The sequence below is a fragment of the Somniosus microcephalus genome, chromosome 12 (assembly GCF_052327205.1).
Source record: "Somniosus microcephalus isolate GS21.2 chromosome 12, FLI_Smic_1.0, whole genome shotgun sequence".
Lineage (NCBI taxonomy): Eukaryota > Metazoa > Chordata > Chondrichthyes > Squaliformes > Somniosidae > Somniosus > Somniosus microcephalus.
In genome coordinates, this window is record NC_140998.1 from 197501434 (window position 1) to 197520744 (window position 19311).

General features: G+C 47.1%; 1 protein-coding gene across 1 annotated transcript in view; it reads left to right on the forward strand.

The window, feature by feature from the left end:
- LOC147109867 (glutamate receptor ionotropic, kainate 5-like) overlaps positions 1 to 19311 on the forward strand; it is a 612408-nt gene that overhangs the window by 273290 nt on the left and 319807 nt on the right. Inside the window, exon 2 of the mRNA XM_086002406.1 lies at positions 14122 to 14255. Within this exon, the coding sequence (XP_085858532.1) occupies positions 14174 to 14255 (82 nt within the window). The 5' untranslated portion in view covers positions 14122 to 14173. The remainder of the gene's footprint in view (positions 1 to 14121; positions 14256 to 19311) is intronic.

The following is a 19311-nucleotide window of genomic DNA, read 5'->3' on the forward strand; positions in this document are numbered from 1 at the left end:
AATGTGGTATACATGGGGAGCGAGTACCCCAGAATCTGTGTGAATAATAAACGTGTGATATACACGGGGGAGAGAGTACCCCAGAATCTATGTAAATAATAACCGTGTGATATACACAGGGGAGAGAGTACCCCAGAATCTGTGTGAATAATAACCATGTGATATACACAGGGGAGAGAGTACCCCAGAATCTGTGTGAATAATAACCATGTGGTATATGCGGGGAGAGTGTACCCCAGAATCTGTGTGAATAATAACCGTGTGATATACACAGGGGAGAGAGTACCCCAGAATCTGTGTGAATAATAACCATGTGGTATACGCGGGGAGAGTGTACCCCAGAATCTGTGTGAATAATAATTGTGTGATATACATGGGGAGCGAGTACCCCAGAATCTGTGTGAATGATAACCGTGTGATATACACGGGGGTGAGAGTACCCCAGAATCTGTGTGAGTAATAACCATGTGATATACATGGGGAGCGAGTACCCCAGAATCTGTGTGAATGATAACCGTGTGATATGCACAGGAGAGAGAGTACCCCAGAATCTGTGTGAATAATAACTGTGTGATATACATGGGGAGCGAGTACCCCAGAATCTGTGTGAATAATAACCATGTGATATGCATGGTGGAGCGAGTACCCCAGAATCTGTGTGAATAATAACCATGTGGTATACATGGGGAGCGAGTAAACCCAGAATCTGTGTGAATAATAACCGTGTGATATGCACGGTGGAGCGAGTACCCCAGAATCTGTGTGAATAATAACTGTGTGATATGCATGGGGAGCGAGTACCCCAGAATCTGTGTGAATGATAACTGTGTGATATGCACGGTGGAGCGAGTACCCCAGAATCTGTGTGAATAATAACCATGTGATATACACGGGGGTGAGAGTACCCCAGAATCTGTGTGAGTAATAACCATGTGATATACATGGGGAGCGAGTACCCCAGAATCTGTGTGAATAATAACCATGTGGTCTACATGGGGAGCGAGTACCCCAGAATCTGTGTGAATAATAACCGTGTGATATGCACGGTGGAGCGAGTACCCCAGAATCTGTGTGAATGATAACCGTGTGATATGCATGGTGGAGCGAGTACCCCAGAATCTGTGTGAATAATAACTGTGTGATTATACATGGGGAGCGACTACCCCAGAATCTGTGTGAATAATAACAATGTGGTATACATGGGGAGCGAGTACCCCAGAATCTGTGTGAATAATAACCGTGTGATATACACGGGGGAGAGAGTACCCCAGAATCTATGTAAATAATAACCGTGTGATATACACAGGGGAGAGAGTACCCCAGAATCTGTGTGAATAATAACCATGTGATATACACAGGGGAGAGAGTACCCCAGAATCTGTGTGAATAATAACCATGTGGTATATGCGGGGAGAGTGTACCCCAGAATCTGTGTGAATAATAACCGTGTGATATACACAGGGGAGAGAGTACCCCAGAATCTGTGTGAATAATAACCATGTGGTATACGCGGGGAGAGTGTACCCCAGAATCTGTGTGAATAATAATTGTGTGATATACATGGGGAGCGAGTACCCCAGTATCTGTGTGAATGATAACCGTGTGATATACACGGGGGTGAGAGTACCCCAGAATCTGTGTGAGTAATAACCATGTGATATACATGGGGAGCGAGATCCCCAGAATCTGTGTGAATGATAACCGTGTGATATGCACAGGAGAGAGAGTACCCCAGAATCTGTGTGAATAATAACTGTGTGATATACATGGGGAGCGAGTACCCCAGAATCTGTGTGAATAATAACCATGTGATATGCATGGTGGAGCGAGTACCCCAGAATCTGTGTGAATAATAACCATGTGGTATACATGGGGAGCGAGTAAACCCAGAATCTGTGTGAATAATAACCGTGTGATATGCACGGTGGAGCGAGTACCCCAGAATCTGTGTGAATAATAACTGTGTGATATGCATGGGGAGCGAGTACCCCAGAATCTGTGTGAATGATAACTGTGTGATATGCACGGTGGAGCGAGTACCCCAGAATCTGTGTGAATAATAACCATGTGGTATACATGGGGAGCGAGTACCCCAGAATCTGTGTGAATAATAACCATGTGATATACACGGGGGTGATTGTACCCCAGAATCTGTGTGAGTAATAACCATGTGATATACATGGGGAGCGAGTACCCCAGAATCTGTGTGAATAATAACCATGTGGCCTACATGGGGAGCGAGTACCCCAGAATCTGTGTGAATAATAACCGTGTGATATGCACGGTGGAGCGAGTACCCCAGAATCTGTGTGAATGATAACCGTGTGATATGCACGGTGGAGCGAGTACCCCAGAATCTGTGTGAATAATAACTGTGTGATTATACATGGGGAGCGAGTACCCCAGAATCTGTGTGAATGATAACCGTGTGATATGCACAGGGGAGCGAGTACCCCAGAATCTGTGTGAATAATAACTGTGTGATTATACATGGGGAGCGAGTACCCCAGAATCTGTGTGAATAATAACCATGTGATATACACGGGGGTGAGAGTACCCCAGAATCTGTGTGAATAATAACCATGTGGTATACACGGGGCAGGGAGTACCCCAGAATCTGTGTAAATAATAACCGTGTTATATACAGGAGGACCAAGTACCCCAGAATCTGTGTAAATAATAACCATGGATAGCATGGTTAGAGAATTGGTTAATGGACCGAAAACAGAGTGTAGGAATAAACGGGTCATTTTCAGGTTGGCAGGCTGTAACAATCAGCTATTCACAATCTACATCAATGATTTGGATGAAGGGACCGAGTGCAATGTATCCGAGGGTACAAGAGTAAGGAAGTCTCGCTACAATTGTACAGGGCCTTGGTGAGACCACACCTGGAGTACTGTGCACAGTTTTGGTCTTCATATCGAAGAAAGGATGTGATTGCCTTAGAGGCGGTGCAACAAAGGTTCACTAGATTGATTCCTGGGATGAGAGGGCTGTCCTATTATGAGAGATTGTGTAGAATGGGCCGATACTCTCTGGAGTTTAGAAGAATGAGAGGTGATCTCATTGAAACATATACAGGAAACTCTAATTTAAACAGCACCTAAATATCCAGAATTCTCTATAAACGGCAAAACTCATACTCCGAAAACAACACCTCAATAACCGGAAATGTTGGCGAGTCCGAGTCCGAGTCTCCCGCGGTGGCCGGGTTAGTCAGTGGGGGTAGTTCTCCAAACTGCCACTACTCGGCTTTTTGGCACTGTCGGAAGTCCGAATACCTCAATAACAGGAGTCTGACTCTCCCGCACTGCCGGTAGTCTCTTCCTATCGTCATTTTTCTGTGTGTCTCTCCATCTTTATCGTGAATTATCTCCCCCATCTTGCATTATGGAATTCCCAAAAGTTGGTCCAAGCAAAAGGACTTGGAATAAGTGTACAGTCAACTACAGTACTGTATGCAGTCGTTTACTGTATAAGTTTTGTTTTACTGTTAAGTAATTAAAGAGTTATGGATGACCCTCAACTGGCAGTACTGTACTTAATCAAGCATCTTCCTCCATCCATTTAACACAACATTCTGTAGGTAAGTACCCAATCATTGTATGCTGCACATTTCTTGATTTTTAAATTTGTGTTTGTTAAAAATAGCCTTGGTAGATAACCCTGTTCGTCATCCGGAATTTTTAATCAACCGGCACCATTCCGGATGACGGAGAGGGTTATCTACCGAGGCTATTTTTAACAAACAAATGGTTCCGGGGATGGGGGATCTTAGCTACAAGGACAGGTTGGAGAAGCTGGATTTGTTTTCATTAGAGCAAAGGAGGTTGAGGGGTGATTTGATAGCGGTGTACAAGGTTATGACGGGTTTGGATAGGCTAGATGGGGAAAGGCTGTTCACACTAGTTGATGGTACAAGGACTAGGGGACACAGATTTAAGGTTTTGGGCAAGAGATACAGGGGGGACGTGAGGAAAAACTTTTTTACGCAGCGAGTGGTGATGACCTGGAACTCACTGCCGACGGAAGTGATGGAAGCGGAGACACTCAATGTTTTCAAGGGGAGACTGGATAGGCACTTGAGGGAAATAAACTTGCAGGGCTACGGGGATAGAACGGGGGAATGGGACTGACTGGATTGCTCTACAGAGAGCTGGCACGGACTCGATGGGCCGAATGGCCTCCTTCTGTGCCGTTATGACTCTATGGGCTCGATTTTGTCACTGGGGCAGGCTGGGGTCATGTAATCCACTTTTCATGTTAGCCACCCGATTCTAAATCGATGTGGGAGAATGAAGCGATTTTAATTTAAGTGGGCAATTGAGTCCAGCGTGTGGGAACCCATGGCCCAATGAGTTTTTCCAGTCTGAAAGTCGCCTCCGATGACATCATCATTGCTGCTGTATTTAAGGTCTGCAACAAGCCTTGCTTCCTCTGCAGACTGCCAACCTTTTGGCCTTTCATGCTAGAGGGCCCTGGAGGCAGAATGGCCAGCCAGAGACCTAGGTCTGCTCCCAGGTTTGATGATGTTGCCTTGCAAGCTTTAGTGGAGGGAGCAAGAGCCAATAAAGAGGTGCTCTTCCCTTCTTCAGGGAGGAAGAAGCCTCCCCAGCAAACCAAGGCTGTGTGGATCCAGGTGGCCCAGGAGGTCAACACATTATCAGTAACCCACAGAACCTGGATTCAGTGCAGGAAGAGGTTTCATGACCTTCTGCGCACTGGAAAAAGTGAGTATGACTTTCCCATCACCCTCAATCTGATCCCCATTGCCTCTCCTCACCAGTACTCAGCTTTAGCAATCTCTTCCTTCACATCCCACTTGACACTGACATCCATGCACCCTTACCCATTCCCTCTCTCTCTATGGTCACATTCACCTAACTATTTGACTATGCAGCCCTCACACTCCCTATCACTGTGATGCGATGAAAACAACTTACAACACACAGGGAGGGCCCTTGGTCTTGCCACCTCACTCTATCTTTGTCTCCTTCTAAGCATCTATGCTATGGATTCTCTACACTCACTCCTTCATTCTCACTCAAACTCCACTTTTCTCCCTCATTGCAGGAAAAGAGAGCTCACAATAAAAGGGAAAGAGTGAGGACAGGAGGAGGGCCACCATCAGTAGCCCAGCTCACCCCCTGGGAGTGGCGGACGATGCGCAAGTGGGGGACGGACAGATGGGTGCATCACAGCAAGCTGGTGACAGAATAGTTTTCCATCTCTCATTGACATTGCATGAGTCGCTGATAATGATTCTGAAGCTCTAACAGATGGACTTATGATCATCTGCAATATGCAATGTGCATGTAACTTTGGCATCACATCTCTGACCCTTTCCTTTACTCCCCCACAGGACCATCGCAAGCACCAGTCCCACTAGCCAGGAGGAAGAGCCTGAGCATCCAGACTCCTCAGAGGAAGCTGCACCCTCTGAGGGCGCAGCGTCAGCAGAATTCAGCGCACCCAGCACCAGCGCAGACACTTACACCTCGGTGGGACCTTCGCGAGATAATGTTGTCACCTGGTGTATCACAGCTCACAAGTGAGCATCAGCAGATAGTGGAGACGGGGACAGCAGTGGAGAGTCCTCGCAGGACTCTCCCAGCTCGGCTCAGCTGAATGTCGACCCTTTGCCTCTGGGTCCATCCACAAGATCAGCGGTGCTGGAACTCCAGGAACAGATGCAGGAGTCTCTGGCAGGTTTTGTCTCCAGGGTCGCTGCGAGTGTGGAGCGAATGGAGGAGTCCATTGCGAACATGAGCAGAGCCTTTGTGGAGTCATTGGCGCATGAATGCATCACCATGGAAAGGATGGCAACCTCCACGGAGGTGATAAGTCGCCAGAGTGCAGAAAACATGGCGAGTGTTCTGAATAGAATGACATCTCTGGAGGAGCGATGGTCATCTATTGAACAAAGAAACCAGACTTTCATGGAAGTCCTTCTGAGTAGGACTACCAGTACAGATACAGGTCCCTATGGCCCCCCTGATGTGCAACAAGGTGCTCTCAAGCCACTTGCAAGCACTGAGGGCGACCTGACCCATGAGAGGGAAGTTGGTGGCAGACACCAAGGAAGTGGGAGCTCCTCTCCAAGCGCTCACACTTCCATGCCACTGCAGAGCCCTCGGTCAGAGCCCCACCAGAGTCCCCACCCAACTGAGATCGGCGTCTCAACCCCTGCACAGCCGCAGGAGCAGCAGACTGTTGACGAGCCCTCACAGGTTCGCAACCCCAGAGGATGCCCGCCAAAGGTGTCGAGACAGGAGCAGCAAGAAAGTGAGCAAGGGGCCTCCACATCTGCTGAAGCCATAGGGAAAGCACCACGTAGAAGCATGCATAAGAGAAAGATACTGCACATAGTCACTTGGGTGAAATTTAATGTTTAATGTTAAAAAGCCATCAGATGGTTACTGTAAATAAAAAATCTGATGGCTACTGCTGCAGTTGTGGCGTGTGTCATTTCGCTAATGGGACTTCCACATTGAGGGCTTAGGATTACTTGGTATATGCCTCAGTTGAGGAAGCGCTCAGTGAAGGTGGCGAGAGGGGTTTCCCAGGAGGTCACACTGGAGATGGGTGTCAGGCTCCAAACTTCCACAGCTGTGGTTATGCCTTCTAAAAGTTCCCCCAGACCTGAGACAACAAAGTCCTGCCACCTGCAAATGATGGCTGATCAAATATCCTATTTAATGGTGGAGCTGCAGCTAATAGTCAGCAATCTAATTGTGCTCCCGCCAGGTTTTACCGTCGTGTTTCAGAGCAGGCGTGCTTCATATTGGAAAACGGTCAAAATCACCAAGGCCTTTCAAAATGGGATAATAGAGGCAATTTAGTACTTGTTAAGGGCCTTAAGGGCCTATCCCGCCTCTTGGAGGCGGGACAGAGACGGGAGCAGTAAACACGATTTATTTAAAATTGCTTGGAGGCAGGATGGAGGCGGGGTTGGGCCCGCCCGCCCGCCACTTTTTGCAATTTTAACACCCCTCACGCCTCCATTCCCGCCTCCACGGCCCTGTGAAATTCGAGTCCAATGACTCTATAACTTGCATTTATATAGCGCCTTTAACGTAGTGAAACGACCCAAGTTGCTTCACAGGAGCAATTATCAAACAAAATTTGACACCGAGCCACATAAAGAGATATTAGGACAGATGACCATAACGGAGGAGAGAGAGGCGGAGAGGTTTAGGGAGGGAATTACCAGAGCTTAGAGCCCAGGCAGCTGAAGGCACGGCCGCCAATGGCGGAGCGATGGGAATCGGGGATGCGCAAGAGGCCAGAATTGGAGGAGCGCAGAGATCTCGGAGGGTTGTAGGGCTGGAGGAGGTTACAGAGATAGGAACGGGGGGGGCGGGGGGTGGGGGGAGGCCGTGGAGGGATATGAAAACCTGGATGAGAATTTTAAACTTGAGGCGTCGCTGGATCGGGAGCCAATGTTCAGGGGAAGTGGGGTCACAGGGCTGGACCAGGGCCGGAAGGTGCAAATCTGCCTGCTTTTCAGCCAGATACACAAATCATTAAAAATAGCGACACAGGTTAACAAGGCCATAAAAAAAGGCAAACCAAGCACTTCTAGAGGGATTGAATTGAAAAGCAGGGAAGTTATGTTAAACTTGTATCGAACCTTGGTTAGACCACACTTGGAGCACTGTGCTCAGTTCTGGTCTCCATATCATAACAAGGATACAGAGGCACTGGAGAAGGTGCAAAAAAGATTTACAAGGATGATACCAGAACTGAGATGTTATAACTATCAGGAAAGGCTGAACAGGCTGGGGCACTTTTCTCTAGAAAAGAGAAGGCAGAGGGGTGAACTGATAAGAGGTCTTTAAAATTCTGAAGGGGTTTGATAGGGTAGACACAGAGAAAATGTTTACACTTCTGTGGGAGTCCAAAACTAGGGGCCATAAATATAAGATGATGACCCAGAAATTCGGGTCGGGGGCTTCCCGTGGGTGCAAGCCCCCGACCTGCACTTACCTAGCGTGCCGGCCGTTGAGCTGTGGGCCCGCGTGGGATTCCGATCCTGGGCCTCCTCCAACTGTTGCCGCGCAGTGCTCGTGTATCCCAGGGGCGCAGTTAGTTCGAAGCGTCCCCTGGGATCACGTGGGCCATGGAGAACCAATGGTAGCAGGGAATGCTTCATTCATAAGTTTGACAGGAAGAGCTGTCAAACCTATAAATACTATAAGCCCCAAAACATCACTAAAACTTCAAATAAATTTTTAAAAAAATCACATTATTAAAATAACTATAAATTACATGAAATAACTATTTTAAACAATAATTAAAATTTTTGAAAAAATGAATTACATTTTCTAACGGGGCTAAAAATAAACTTACCTTTCTTTAAAGTATTTAAAAATAATAAACCTGTGGAAAAAATGTTTTAATTTTAATTAATTCACCACTTACCTTGTTAAAAGCAGGCCTTGAGCCTGCTTTTTAAAAGTGTAACTGCTGGAGTCTTACCCTCCCGGAGAAAGCTGCAAAAGAAACGTAAGTTCGATGCGCACGCGCTGCCTCTCCGGCGCACGCGTTCCACCTGTCAACCCCTTCTTTCAAGGGAACGGAAGTGCCGGTTTCCCGCGCTTGCGCAGTGCATGCACAAAACCAGCACTTCCATTGGGCCTACGTGTGAGTACCCAGCGCGTACTCACGCGTTGGGACCTGAATTTCTGGGCCAATGATCAATAAATCCAATAGGGAATTCAGGAGAAACTTCTTTACCCAGAGAATGGTGAGAATGTGGAACTTGCTACCACAGGGAGTGGTTGAGGCGAATAGTATGGATACATTTAAAGGGAAGCCAGATAAGCAGATGCGGGAGAATGGAATAAAAGAAAGACTTGCATTTATATAGCGCCTTTCACGACCATCGGACTTCTCAAAGCGCTTTACAGCCAATGAAGTACTTTTTTTTTGAAGTGTAGTCACTGTTATTGATGTAGGAAACGCGGCAGCCAATTTACGTACAGCAAGCTCCCACAAACAGCAATGTGATAATGACCAAATAATCTGTTTTAGTGATGTTGGTTGAGGGATAAATATTACCCCCGGAATAACTCCACTGCTCTTCTTTCGAAGAAGTAGCCATGGGATCTTTTACAACCACCTGAGAGAGCAGACGGGGCCTCGGTTTTAAACATCTCACCTGAAAGACGGCACCTCCGACAGTGCAGCGCTCCCTCAGTACCGCACTGGAGTTTCAGCCTAGATTTTTGTGCTCCAGTTTCTGGCGTGGGACTATGAACCCACAACCTTCTGACTCAGTTGACAAGGAGTGCTACCCACTGAGCCACAGCTGACACCATAGAAGAACACATTGATGGGGGTGAGATGAAGGAAGGTGGGAGGAGGCTTGTGCGGAGCATAAGCACTGGCATAGACCAGTTGGGCCGAATGGCCTCTTCTGGTGCTGCATATTCTAAGTAATTCTATGTTTTCAAGTCATGCATTCCAGCCTTATTTTTCTATAATACTTTGATTTGACATTATTTATATTTAAATGGCAGAGAAGTGGAGTTGGTTGGAACAGAGGCATGAATATGCTGTGTCATTCGATGATTCTCTGCATGTACAGGCTGAGCATCTGGGAGAGGCAATACAGAGGGGGTACTGCACCACCAGAGGTGGAGCCAGTGGGGAATCGTCGGGAGGGGGGCGGGGGGGAATCATGAACATCCCCCTCCCCAAATTCCTTTGAGGCCGGCCAATTTTTTATTACATAGGATTATACCAGATATACAGCACAGAAACAGGCCATTCGGCCCAACCAGTCCATGCCGGTTGACGTAAGAAACTACTAGGCACTTGGTCTAAGCGTTAAACAAAGCTTTAATCAACTGTTTTACAACATGGAGGCCTAGTTGTGTTCTTCACTAGTTCCTGTTAAGAATGTCCTGCGCAAACTGGGCCCGTGCCCGAGTATTTATACTCTCCCTGGACAGCGCCATCCGCAGGCCACTCAGTTGATTCATGTCACCGGCGTTTATGCTCCACTCCAACCTCCTCCCGTCTTTCCTCATCTAACTCTATCAGCATAACCCTCTATTCCCTTCTCCCTCATATGCTTGTCCAGCTTCCCTTTAAATGCATCAACCACTCCCTGTGGTAGCGAGTTCCACATTCTCACCACTCTCTGGGTAAAGAGGTTTCTTCTGAATTCCCTATTGGTTTATTAGTGACTATTTAATATTGATGGCCTCTAGTTTTGCTCTTAGCCACAAGTCGCAACATTTTCTCTGGGTGAAACATTGGGTGGCGCCCATTTTAGCGCCCTGAAAAAGTTAGCGCCCCTCCGCCGTAAATTCAGTACTAGCGCCCCACGCAGGAGGTGGGAAAGCGCGGCGCCTCCTGCTTGGGGCGCTACTACTGAATCTCGCGGCGCTACGTGCAAGAGGGCCACGCGTGTTGGCGCGTAGAGCCGCGGTATTGCAGGCCTTCCGCCCCTGATTAAAGGGGAGGGGCCGAGCCCTGCGCAGACCGGGGCCCTGCTGGACCACTGGGGAGCGGGGGTGCCGTGAAAACAGCCCGGCACTCAAGAGAAGGGCCGGGTTGAGCAATCGCGGCCAGCACCCACCCCCGATACAAAAGAGAAAGGGGGCAGGTGCTGGCAGGTGGCCAGAATAAAAATAGCCGCCCGACACCTGCCCTTCAAGTAGCGCCGCCGCTGCTGTCAAAACGCCCCCCTGACCCTGTCAGACATATCGTCCGGCGGCAGGTCAGGGGGCGCAAGGGATGTTTGGGACCGGGCGCAAGCGGGGCGCTGCGCACGGTGATGATGCCATCACCAGTGGCGCCCGGTGATGACGTCATCGTCAGCGGTGCATGGTGATTATGTAATCGCCAGCAGTGGACGGTGATGACGTCATCGCCAGCGGCGTACGGTGATGACGTCATTGCCAGCGGCGCAGTGGCGTGGGACGCTACCGACCACCGCCGCCGTGAACCTCCTGCTGAATTTCGCAGGAGGTGTTAGTGGCACTGTGCCCGGGCGCTAGGGGATTTGCGCCCCATTACAAGAGGTGCAAACTAACCCAATTTTTCCCCTTCTATGTCTACTTTTATCAAACCTTTCATAATTTTAAAGACCTCTATTAGGTCACCCCTCAGCCTTCTCTTTTCAAGAGAAAATAGACCCAGCCTGTTCGTCCTTTTCTGATAGGTGTACCCTCACATTTCTGGTATCATCCTTATAAATCTTCTCCGCACCCTCTCCAGTGCCTCTATATCCTTTTTATATTATGGCGACCAGAATTGTACACAGTGTGGTCTAGCCAAGGTTCGATACAAGTTGATCCAGTAGCGAATCCTCCCTTGTCGGGCTTCTTACATATTGGGTTAGAAGGGAGTCCTGTGTCAAGACTCGGCCAAACCTCAATGCAAATAATTTATTCACTTGACTGTCAGCCAAATTTGGACTGCGCCCCACCCCAATCCTTTGACTTTAGCTCCCGAGTGCCAACACTGGCAAAATGGGTGTAATTGCATAAAAAGGGTCCTTGTACATGAAACACAAAAAAAGTTAGCATGCAGCTACAGCAAGTAATTAGGAAGGCAAATGGAATGCTGGCCTTTATTGCAAAGGGGGATGGAGTATAAAAGTAGGGAAGTCTTGCTACAACTGTACAGGGTGCTGGTGAGACCACACCTGGAGTACTGCGTACAGTTTTGGTCTCCTTATTTAATTAAGGATAGACTTGCATTGGAGGCAGTTCAGAGAAGCTTCACTAGGTTGATTCCTGAGATGAAGGGGTTGTCTTAAGGAAAGGTTGAGCAGGTTGGGCCTATACTCATTGGAGTTTAGAAGAATGAGAGGTGATCTTATTGAAACATATAAGATACTGAGGGTGCTCGACAGGGTAGATGCAGAGAGGATGTTTCCCCTCGTGGGGAAATCGAGAACTAGGGGGCATAGTTTCAGAATAAGGGGTCGCCCATTTAAAATGGAGATGAGGAGGAATTTCTTCTCTCAGAGGGTCGTGAATCTGTGGAATTCTCTGCCCCAGAGAGCTGTGGAGGCTGGGTCATTGAATATATTCAAGGTGGAGAGTGACAGATTTTTGAATGATAAGGGAGTGAAGGGTTATGGGGAGCGGGCGGGAAAGTGGAGTTGAGACCAAGATCAGATCAACCATGATCTTATTGAATGGCGGAGCAGGCTCGAGGGGCCAAATGGCCTACTCCTGCTCCTATTTCTTATGTTCTTATGTTCTATATTACAACGTGACAGGTTGACGTAGGAAGTCTCCATTCTAAATGGGGACATAGGAATTTGTAATGGGAAAAGGATGTTGCACATCCTGTGCTTACAGGAAGTAAGGTTTGGGGAACAGGAAGTGTGCACAGAAGTAAGAGATTCAATACAGACAGAAAACGTGATCCCTGGTTATATTATGTAACCTACTGTTGGCACTAACACTCCTAATAATTCTTGCAATGTTGACTATAGAGAGGTCTGGACCAATGAAATGGATGAGCTCAGGATGGCAGGTGGGTCTATTTGGGGTAAATGTGACTTGAGAGGTGACTTGATTGAAACATATACGATCCTGAGGGGTCTGGGCAGGGTGGATGTGGAGAGGATGTTTCCTCTTGTGGGAGAATCTAGAACTAGGGGTCACTGTTTAAAAAGAAGGGGTCGCCCATTTAAGACAGAGATGAGGAGAATTTTTTCCTCACAGAGGGTCGTGAGTCTTTGGAACTCTCTTCCTCAGAGGACGGTGGAAGCAGTCTTTGAGTACTTTTAAGGCAGAAGTAGATAGATTCTTGATGAGCAAGGGGGTGAAAGGTTATCGGGGTAGGCGGGAATGTGGAGTAATCAGGTCTGCCATGATCTTATTGAATGGCGGAGCAGGCTCAAGGGGCCGAGTGGCCTACTCCTGCTCCTAATTTGTATGTTTGTATGTACGGCAATCCAGCACCAGAATTAAGGAAGGTGAGATAGGAAGAGGACTTAGTGATCATTAAGTCAAAGCATCTGCCAAGGCAAAATAAATATTTTCTTAAAGAGATCTATTAGATCAGGGAATGCTTTACTGCAAGGAGCTATTAAAGAGCTAGCAAGGGTACGGAGCAATGGGCTGAGTGGCCTCTGTGTTGTAAACTCTCTGACTCTATGGAATGCATTATATCTGGCCTCCTTCTGTGCTGTATCATTCTATGATCTGAAGAATGATGGGTAGTTTTCGGTACCTGACCTTTGAAAGAACAGGGAGGGGTTGGAGGGAGTGCAGAGAAGAGCAGGTTGTCAGCCTGAAGACGACATTATAACAGTGACTACACTTCAATTGGCTGTAAAATGCTTTGGGATGTGCTTAGTCATGAAAGGCACTATCTAAATGCAAAACTTTCTTTCAATCTCTAAAGGCAGGTTTATTGATGAACTTTGGACAATAAGTGATTGAGAAGGGCCATGATCCAGGTCTATAAATGTTACATCAATCAATTCCCTTATAAAGGGAGTGCAGGATGGGACCCATCAAGTTAGTACAAGGTTCTCTATCACAGCTCAGACCAATACCAAAGGCAATCTGAGCAAGCTCTGTCCCACCTTCCACCCCAACCCATTCCCCTCGTCGCTGTGACATCTCCCAGGCCTCTGTAGCTCAGCTCCCATTTTGTTCCATCCTCTTTATCTGTACTGATCCCTCTATCCCATCAGTCCTGAACCTGCCCCACACGACTATCCTGTTTCAAAGTATCAATGGATCGATTGCTCTACAGAACAAGATAGGGTGCCTGATCCATTGCAGTCAATGAAATATGATTGTCAAGAGTTTAGTAATGCGTTATGAATATCAGGCTGAAAGCCCGCAATATTCCCCCAGACTCTTAACCTTTGGAGATTGAGCTGAAATTTGAGCAACTGCACGGAACAAGCGAGTGCAGGCTGGGCTCGATGGGCCGAATGGCCTGCTCTCAATCCACCCTGGGTGTTGTCTCACTGTAACTGGGAAGAGCTGAAAGGGCTGAACCCCACAGATGGGCTGTGGGGTGGGGTTGGGGGGTGCAGTGGTGGTGGGGGGGGTGGACGGGCGAGCGAGTGTTGGAGTTGGGAGGTCAAAGGTCAGTGACTGAAAGCCATTGTTTTTGGGTGTGTTGCAGGTGGGCATCGTGGGGCTGTGAACCGAGCAATTTCCATGAGGAGGGGACGAAGATGCAGCTTCTGCCAGCACTGCTGCTTCTGTTACTGATGTTCACGAAGCGAAGCCGTCAGGTGTTGTCAACGCTGCGCATGGGTCCGTGAAACCACCCTCACTCTCGAATTACTCCCATACATCATCACTCTCCAATTACTCCGCATATATCGCCACTCTCCAATTACTCCGCATATATCATCACTCTCCAATTACTCCACATATATCGTCACTCTCCAATTACTCTGCATATATTATCACTCTCCAATTACTCCGCATATATCGCCACTCTCCAATTACTCCGCATATATCATCACTCTCCAATTACTCCACATATATCATCACTCTCCAATTACTCTGCATATACCATCACTCTCCAATTACTCCGCATATATCATCACTCTCCAATTACTCTGCATATATCATCACTCTCCAATTACTCCCATAGATCATCACTCTCCAATTACTCCCATATATCATCACTCTCCAATTACTCCGCATATATCGTCACTCTCCAATTACTCTGCATATATCATCACTCTCCTGTAGTGTCCGTGTGTAGATAAAGACACTGAAGACAGGAGTTGGTTCATAGGTATTTACTAAGCAAGTCTGGGGGGGGGTTTCTAAAGGATATACACAATACACAGGCTTATATAGCCCAAGTGGCAATTACCGGCATTACGCACACCTGGGGCTCTTAAAGGCACATACACCATAATTGCTCTTAAAGGCACATACACCACAATTCCTCCCCTTCTAGCTAACTAGTACATCATATCTTAAGTAATTATTAATTACGTTATATGCAAAATAATATACATTGCTGTATTAATTAATTATAAGTTAGTCTCTCAGGAGGCTTCCTGACTCGGTCCGGATAACGCCTCGGGGGTGTAGTAGTTTCTGGTGGTGTAGTAGGTTCTTCTGGCAAGGCTGATTCGGCTTGAAGGCCAGTGTCGGGTTCATCGGGCTCCAGTATCACCGGATCGGAGGTAGATATGGGTATCTCTACTTCATCGCTAGATGTATAGAGTGGTGGTGTAGGTTGTTCCTTTTCGGATGACTTGATGATTTGGTCAGCATGGCACCTTATTATGCTGTCTCCGATGTCCACGGTATACATCAGTGGTCCTAATCGTGTGCAGATAGTTCCAGGCTGCCATTTCTCGGTACGGTAGTCCCGGGCCAAAACCGGTTGGCCTATCTGGAAGGCTCTAGTTGGCCTTTCATTCATGCCCTGAAACTGCCGGTTCTCCACGTCCCTTCGGATGTTGGGCTTGACCAAATCCAGCCGGCATCTTAGGTTTCTATTGTAGAACATCATGGCGGGAGTTTGGTTAGTAACCATATGCGTTGCATTCCTATATGCAAATAAGAAGTTATCCACCTTGTGCTGAAGTTTTATGTCTTCATTACCCATGGCCTTGATGGCCTTCTTGAAGGTCTGGACAAACCTTTCAGCCAATCCATTGGTGGCGGGATGGTATGGGGCGGACGTGTAGTGCTTTACCCCATTGTTCTTTAAGAACTTTCTGAATTCTTCGGACACAAATTGCGGTCCATTATCAGAACATATCTGCTCCGGCAGCCCATTCCTGGCAAATATGGTCCTTAGTACTGTGATGGTTTTTTCCGTGGTGGTGGAGGACATCTTTATTACCTCCGGCCACTTGGAGTGTGCATCAACTGCGATTAAGAACATTGAGTCCATAAATGGACCAGCAAAGTCGATGTGCACCCTTTGCCAGGGAGATGAGGGCCACTCCCATGGATGTAGAGGGGCCTGTGGCGGAGCATTTTGGACCTTCTGGCATCCTAGGCAGCTCTTGGTCATGTCTTCGATGTCTCCATCGATACCTGGCCACCATACAAACGCCCTAGCTAGGTTCTTCATTTTCACTCCACCCAGATGCCCCTCGTGAAGCTCCTTTAGCACTTTATCCTGGAGTTTGGGTGGAATCACCACTCTGGATCCACACATCAAGGTTCCTCGGCACACTGACAGCTGTTCTCTTCTTTGCGAGAATGCTGGCAACAGTGGTTCGCCATGTGCTGGCCATCCCTTCACTGTTAAATCGTAGACCCGTGAGAGAGTAGGGTCATTTCTTGTCTCCCTTTCAATGGCAGAATTTGTCACCGGTAGACATTCCACTATGGTAGAGTGGAATATCTCTACTGGGTCTACTGTAGGTGCCTCTTCTATCGTTGGCAACGGTAGGCGTGATAAACCGTCAGCATTCCCATGCTGTTTTGACCCTTTGTATTCAATGTTGTATTGGTGTGCCCCTAGAAAAAGGGACCACCTCTGTAGTCTTTGTGCCGTCATAATGGGGACACCTTTTTTAGGGTTGAATATGGAGATGAGGGGTTGATGGTCAGTCAGCAAGGTAAATTTTTGTCCGTGTAGGTAATGGTTGAATTTCTTCACTCCCCATACCAGGACGAGTGCTTCCCTGTCTATCTGGGCATAGTTACGCTCAGCTGAGTTCAATGAGCGTGACGCAAAAGCTATCGGCCGTTCCGAGCCATCAGGGAATCTATGGGACAATACCGCTCCTATGCCGTAAGGGGATGCATCGCACGCCAGTCTGATTGGTAGTGATGGGTTGTAATGAGCCAAAATTTTCTCGGATGTGATTAAGTCTTTACATTTATGGAAGGCACGTTTACAGTCTTCGTTCCATTTCCAAATCACTCCTGTCTGTAGAAGATCATTAAGAGGGTGTAGAATAGTTGATAAGTTCGGTAAAAATTTATGATAGTATTTTATTAATCCCAGGAATGACCTTAATTGTGAAACATTTTCAGGTGCTGGGGCTTTTATAACTGCTTCAATTTTTTCAGGTGACTTATGCAACCCTTCCTTATTAATTATGTGGCCACAATATGATATCTGATTTTGGAAAAATTCACACTTGGGGCGATTTGCTCGTAGGCCTCGTTCTTTCAGCCTAGTGAGCACCTGCTCCAAATTGGCAAGGTGCTCGTTGTCGTTTTCTCCTGTTACAAGGATGTCGTCTAGGTAGCATTGAGTCCCCGGAATCCCTTGCAGGACTTGCTCCATAGCTCTTTGCCAGATAGCTGGAGCTGATGCTATTCCAAAAACCAGTTGATTGTACTGGTACAGGCCTTTGTGTGTGTTTATTGTGAGATACTTTTTAGGGGTCTCCTCAACCTCCATCTGTAGATATGCCTGTGCCAAGTCAATTTTTGTGAAACGTTTCCCTCCGGATAGTGAGGCGAAAATATCTTCTATCCTCGGAAGAGGATACTGTACCGTGTGAAGGACCGGGTTTACGCTCACCTTAAAGTCCCCACAGATGCGAATTTTTTTCTGTTCCTCAGTGTTATTTTTCAATGTTTTTTTCATGACTGGAACGATGGGTGTTGCCCATTCGCTCCAATCTATTTTGGATAATACGCCTGCCTTTTCCAAATTCTTCAGCTCTGCCTCGACTGCCGGACGTATTGCGTATGGCACCGGTCTTGCCTTAAAAATTTTTGGAATTGCTGTATCTTCCACTTTTATTGAGGCGGTGATGCCTTTCAAGGTTCCTAGTTTCTCTTGAAACACTTCTTTGGCATTCGCCAAGATGTCTTTTAATCGTTCAGGTATGATGTCATCATTGTTTTTTTCCTTACTGGTCACCGTCAGTGCCTGAATGGAGTGCCAGTCTAAACGTATCTTCCTTATCCATTCACGTCCCAACAACGGTGGACCACCATCTTGTAGAATGTATAAATACAACTTTTGTATTTCTTTGCCGTTGTATACCACAGGCACCCTTATTTTTCCTTTGGGGTAGACTTTCTGCCCCGTATATGTTTTTAAGATAATGGATGTGTCTTTTAGAGGTATATGCGAAAATAGCCTCTCGTAATCTCGTCGATTTATTACGGTTAGAGCTGATCCTGTATCTAGCTCCATTTTAACTGGGGACCCTGCTATTGTGAGGGTAACCCAAATGGTTTGGTAATCCTCTTTGGCAAGTACATTATGTAATTTGAGACAGCTTAGTCTCTTGTTTCCGGAGTCGCTATCGCTATTCTGGTCTTCGGAGCTATTGTCCGTCATCATTTGTACCTTCCTGTACTCTTCTTTATTGATTTTTTGTTTTCTGTCAGTGGATTTATTTTGTCCAGATTGGCATACCCGTGCAATGTGTCCAATCTTACCACATTGCCTGCATGCTTTGCCCTTGAACCAGCAGTCCCTCTGGTTATGGGTGGATCTACCGCAGCGATAACATCTTCCGAACTCCTGTGTCATTTTATGGGTGCCGAAGTCCTGTGTCTCTTGTTGTATCTCTGCAGCTCCTTTTGCTGCTGCTTCGTATGATACAGCCATACTGAAAGCTTTGTCCAATGTTAAATCTTTTTCAGAAAGCAGTCTTTTTTGTGTTCCTTCACTTAAGAGACCGCAAACAAATTTGTCTCGAAGATAATCCGATAGTCCTGCTCCGAATTGGCAGTACTTTGATAGCTTTCTTAATTCGGTTAGGTAATCAGCGTTACTTTCATTCTTGTGTTGATTTCTCTTGAAGAACTTGAATCGTTCCGCTATCAGCAGCGGTGTTGGGTTTAAATGCTCCTGCAGGGTGTCAACAATTTCTTTAAAAGTCTTGTCCTTTGGTTTGGCTGGAGTGATTAAATTTCGTAACAGCCCGTATGTCTTCGCGCCCATTAAGTTCAGAAGTACTGAAGCTTTTTTTTCATCTGTTATTCCATTTGCAGTGCAATAAACCTCTACTCTTTCCACGTATGTGGTCCAATCTTCTATTTCGCCATCAAAAGCCTCAATATTACCAGATTTAGGTATTTCAGAAAAGATATGGCGCTTCCCGCGCTTTTTTTTTCTTCTTTTTTTTCTCTCTCTGTAGCAACGATATGGCGCTTCCCGCGCTTTCCCGCCGCTGCTACCGATAACAACGCTGTTTTACTGTGATTTCTGTTTATTCACTGTTGGAGACTCGTTCCCGACGGAGGTCTAAACGCTGACCTGCTTGCCGCCGCCGGCCGTCTCTCGAGTGCACCCTCCCAGTCCGTTATTGCTTGCCTCCGATTTCGCTGCCTGTCTCAGCTGTAGAGCCCGCCACCGGAGCTCCAGCCTGACGCCCAGGAAGGATTAGCGCAGTACCTGTCACCAGCTTGGCCA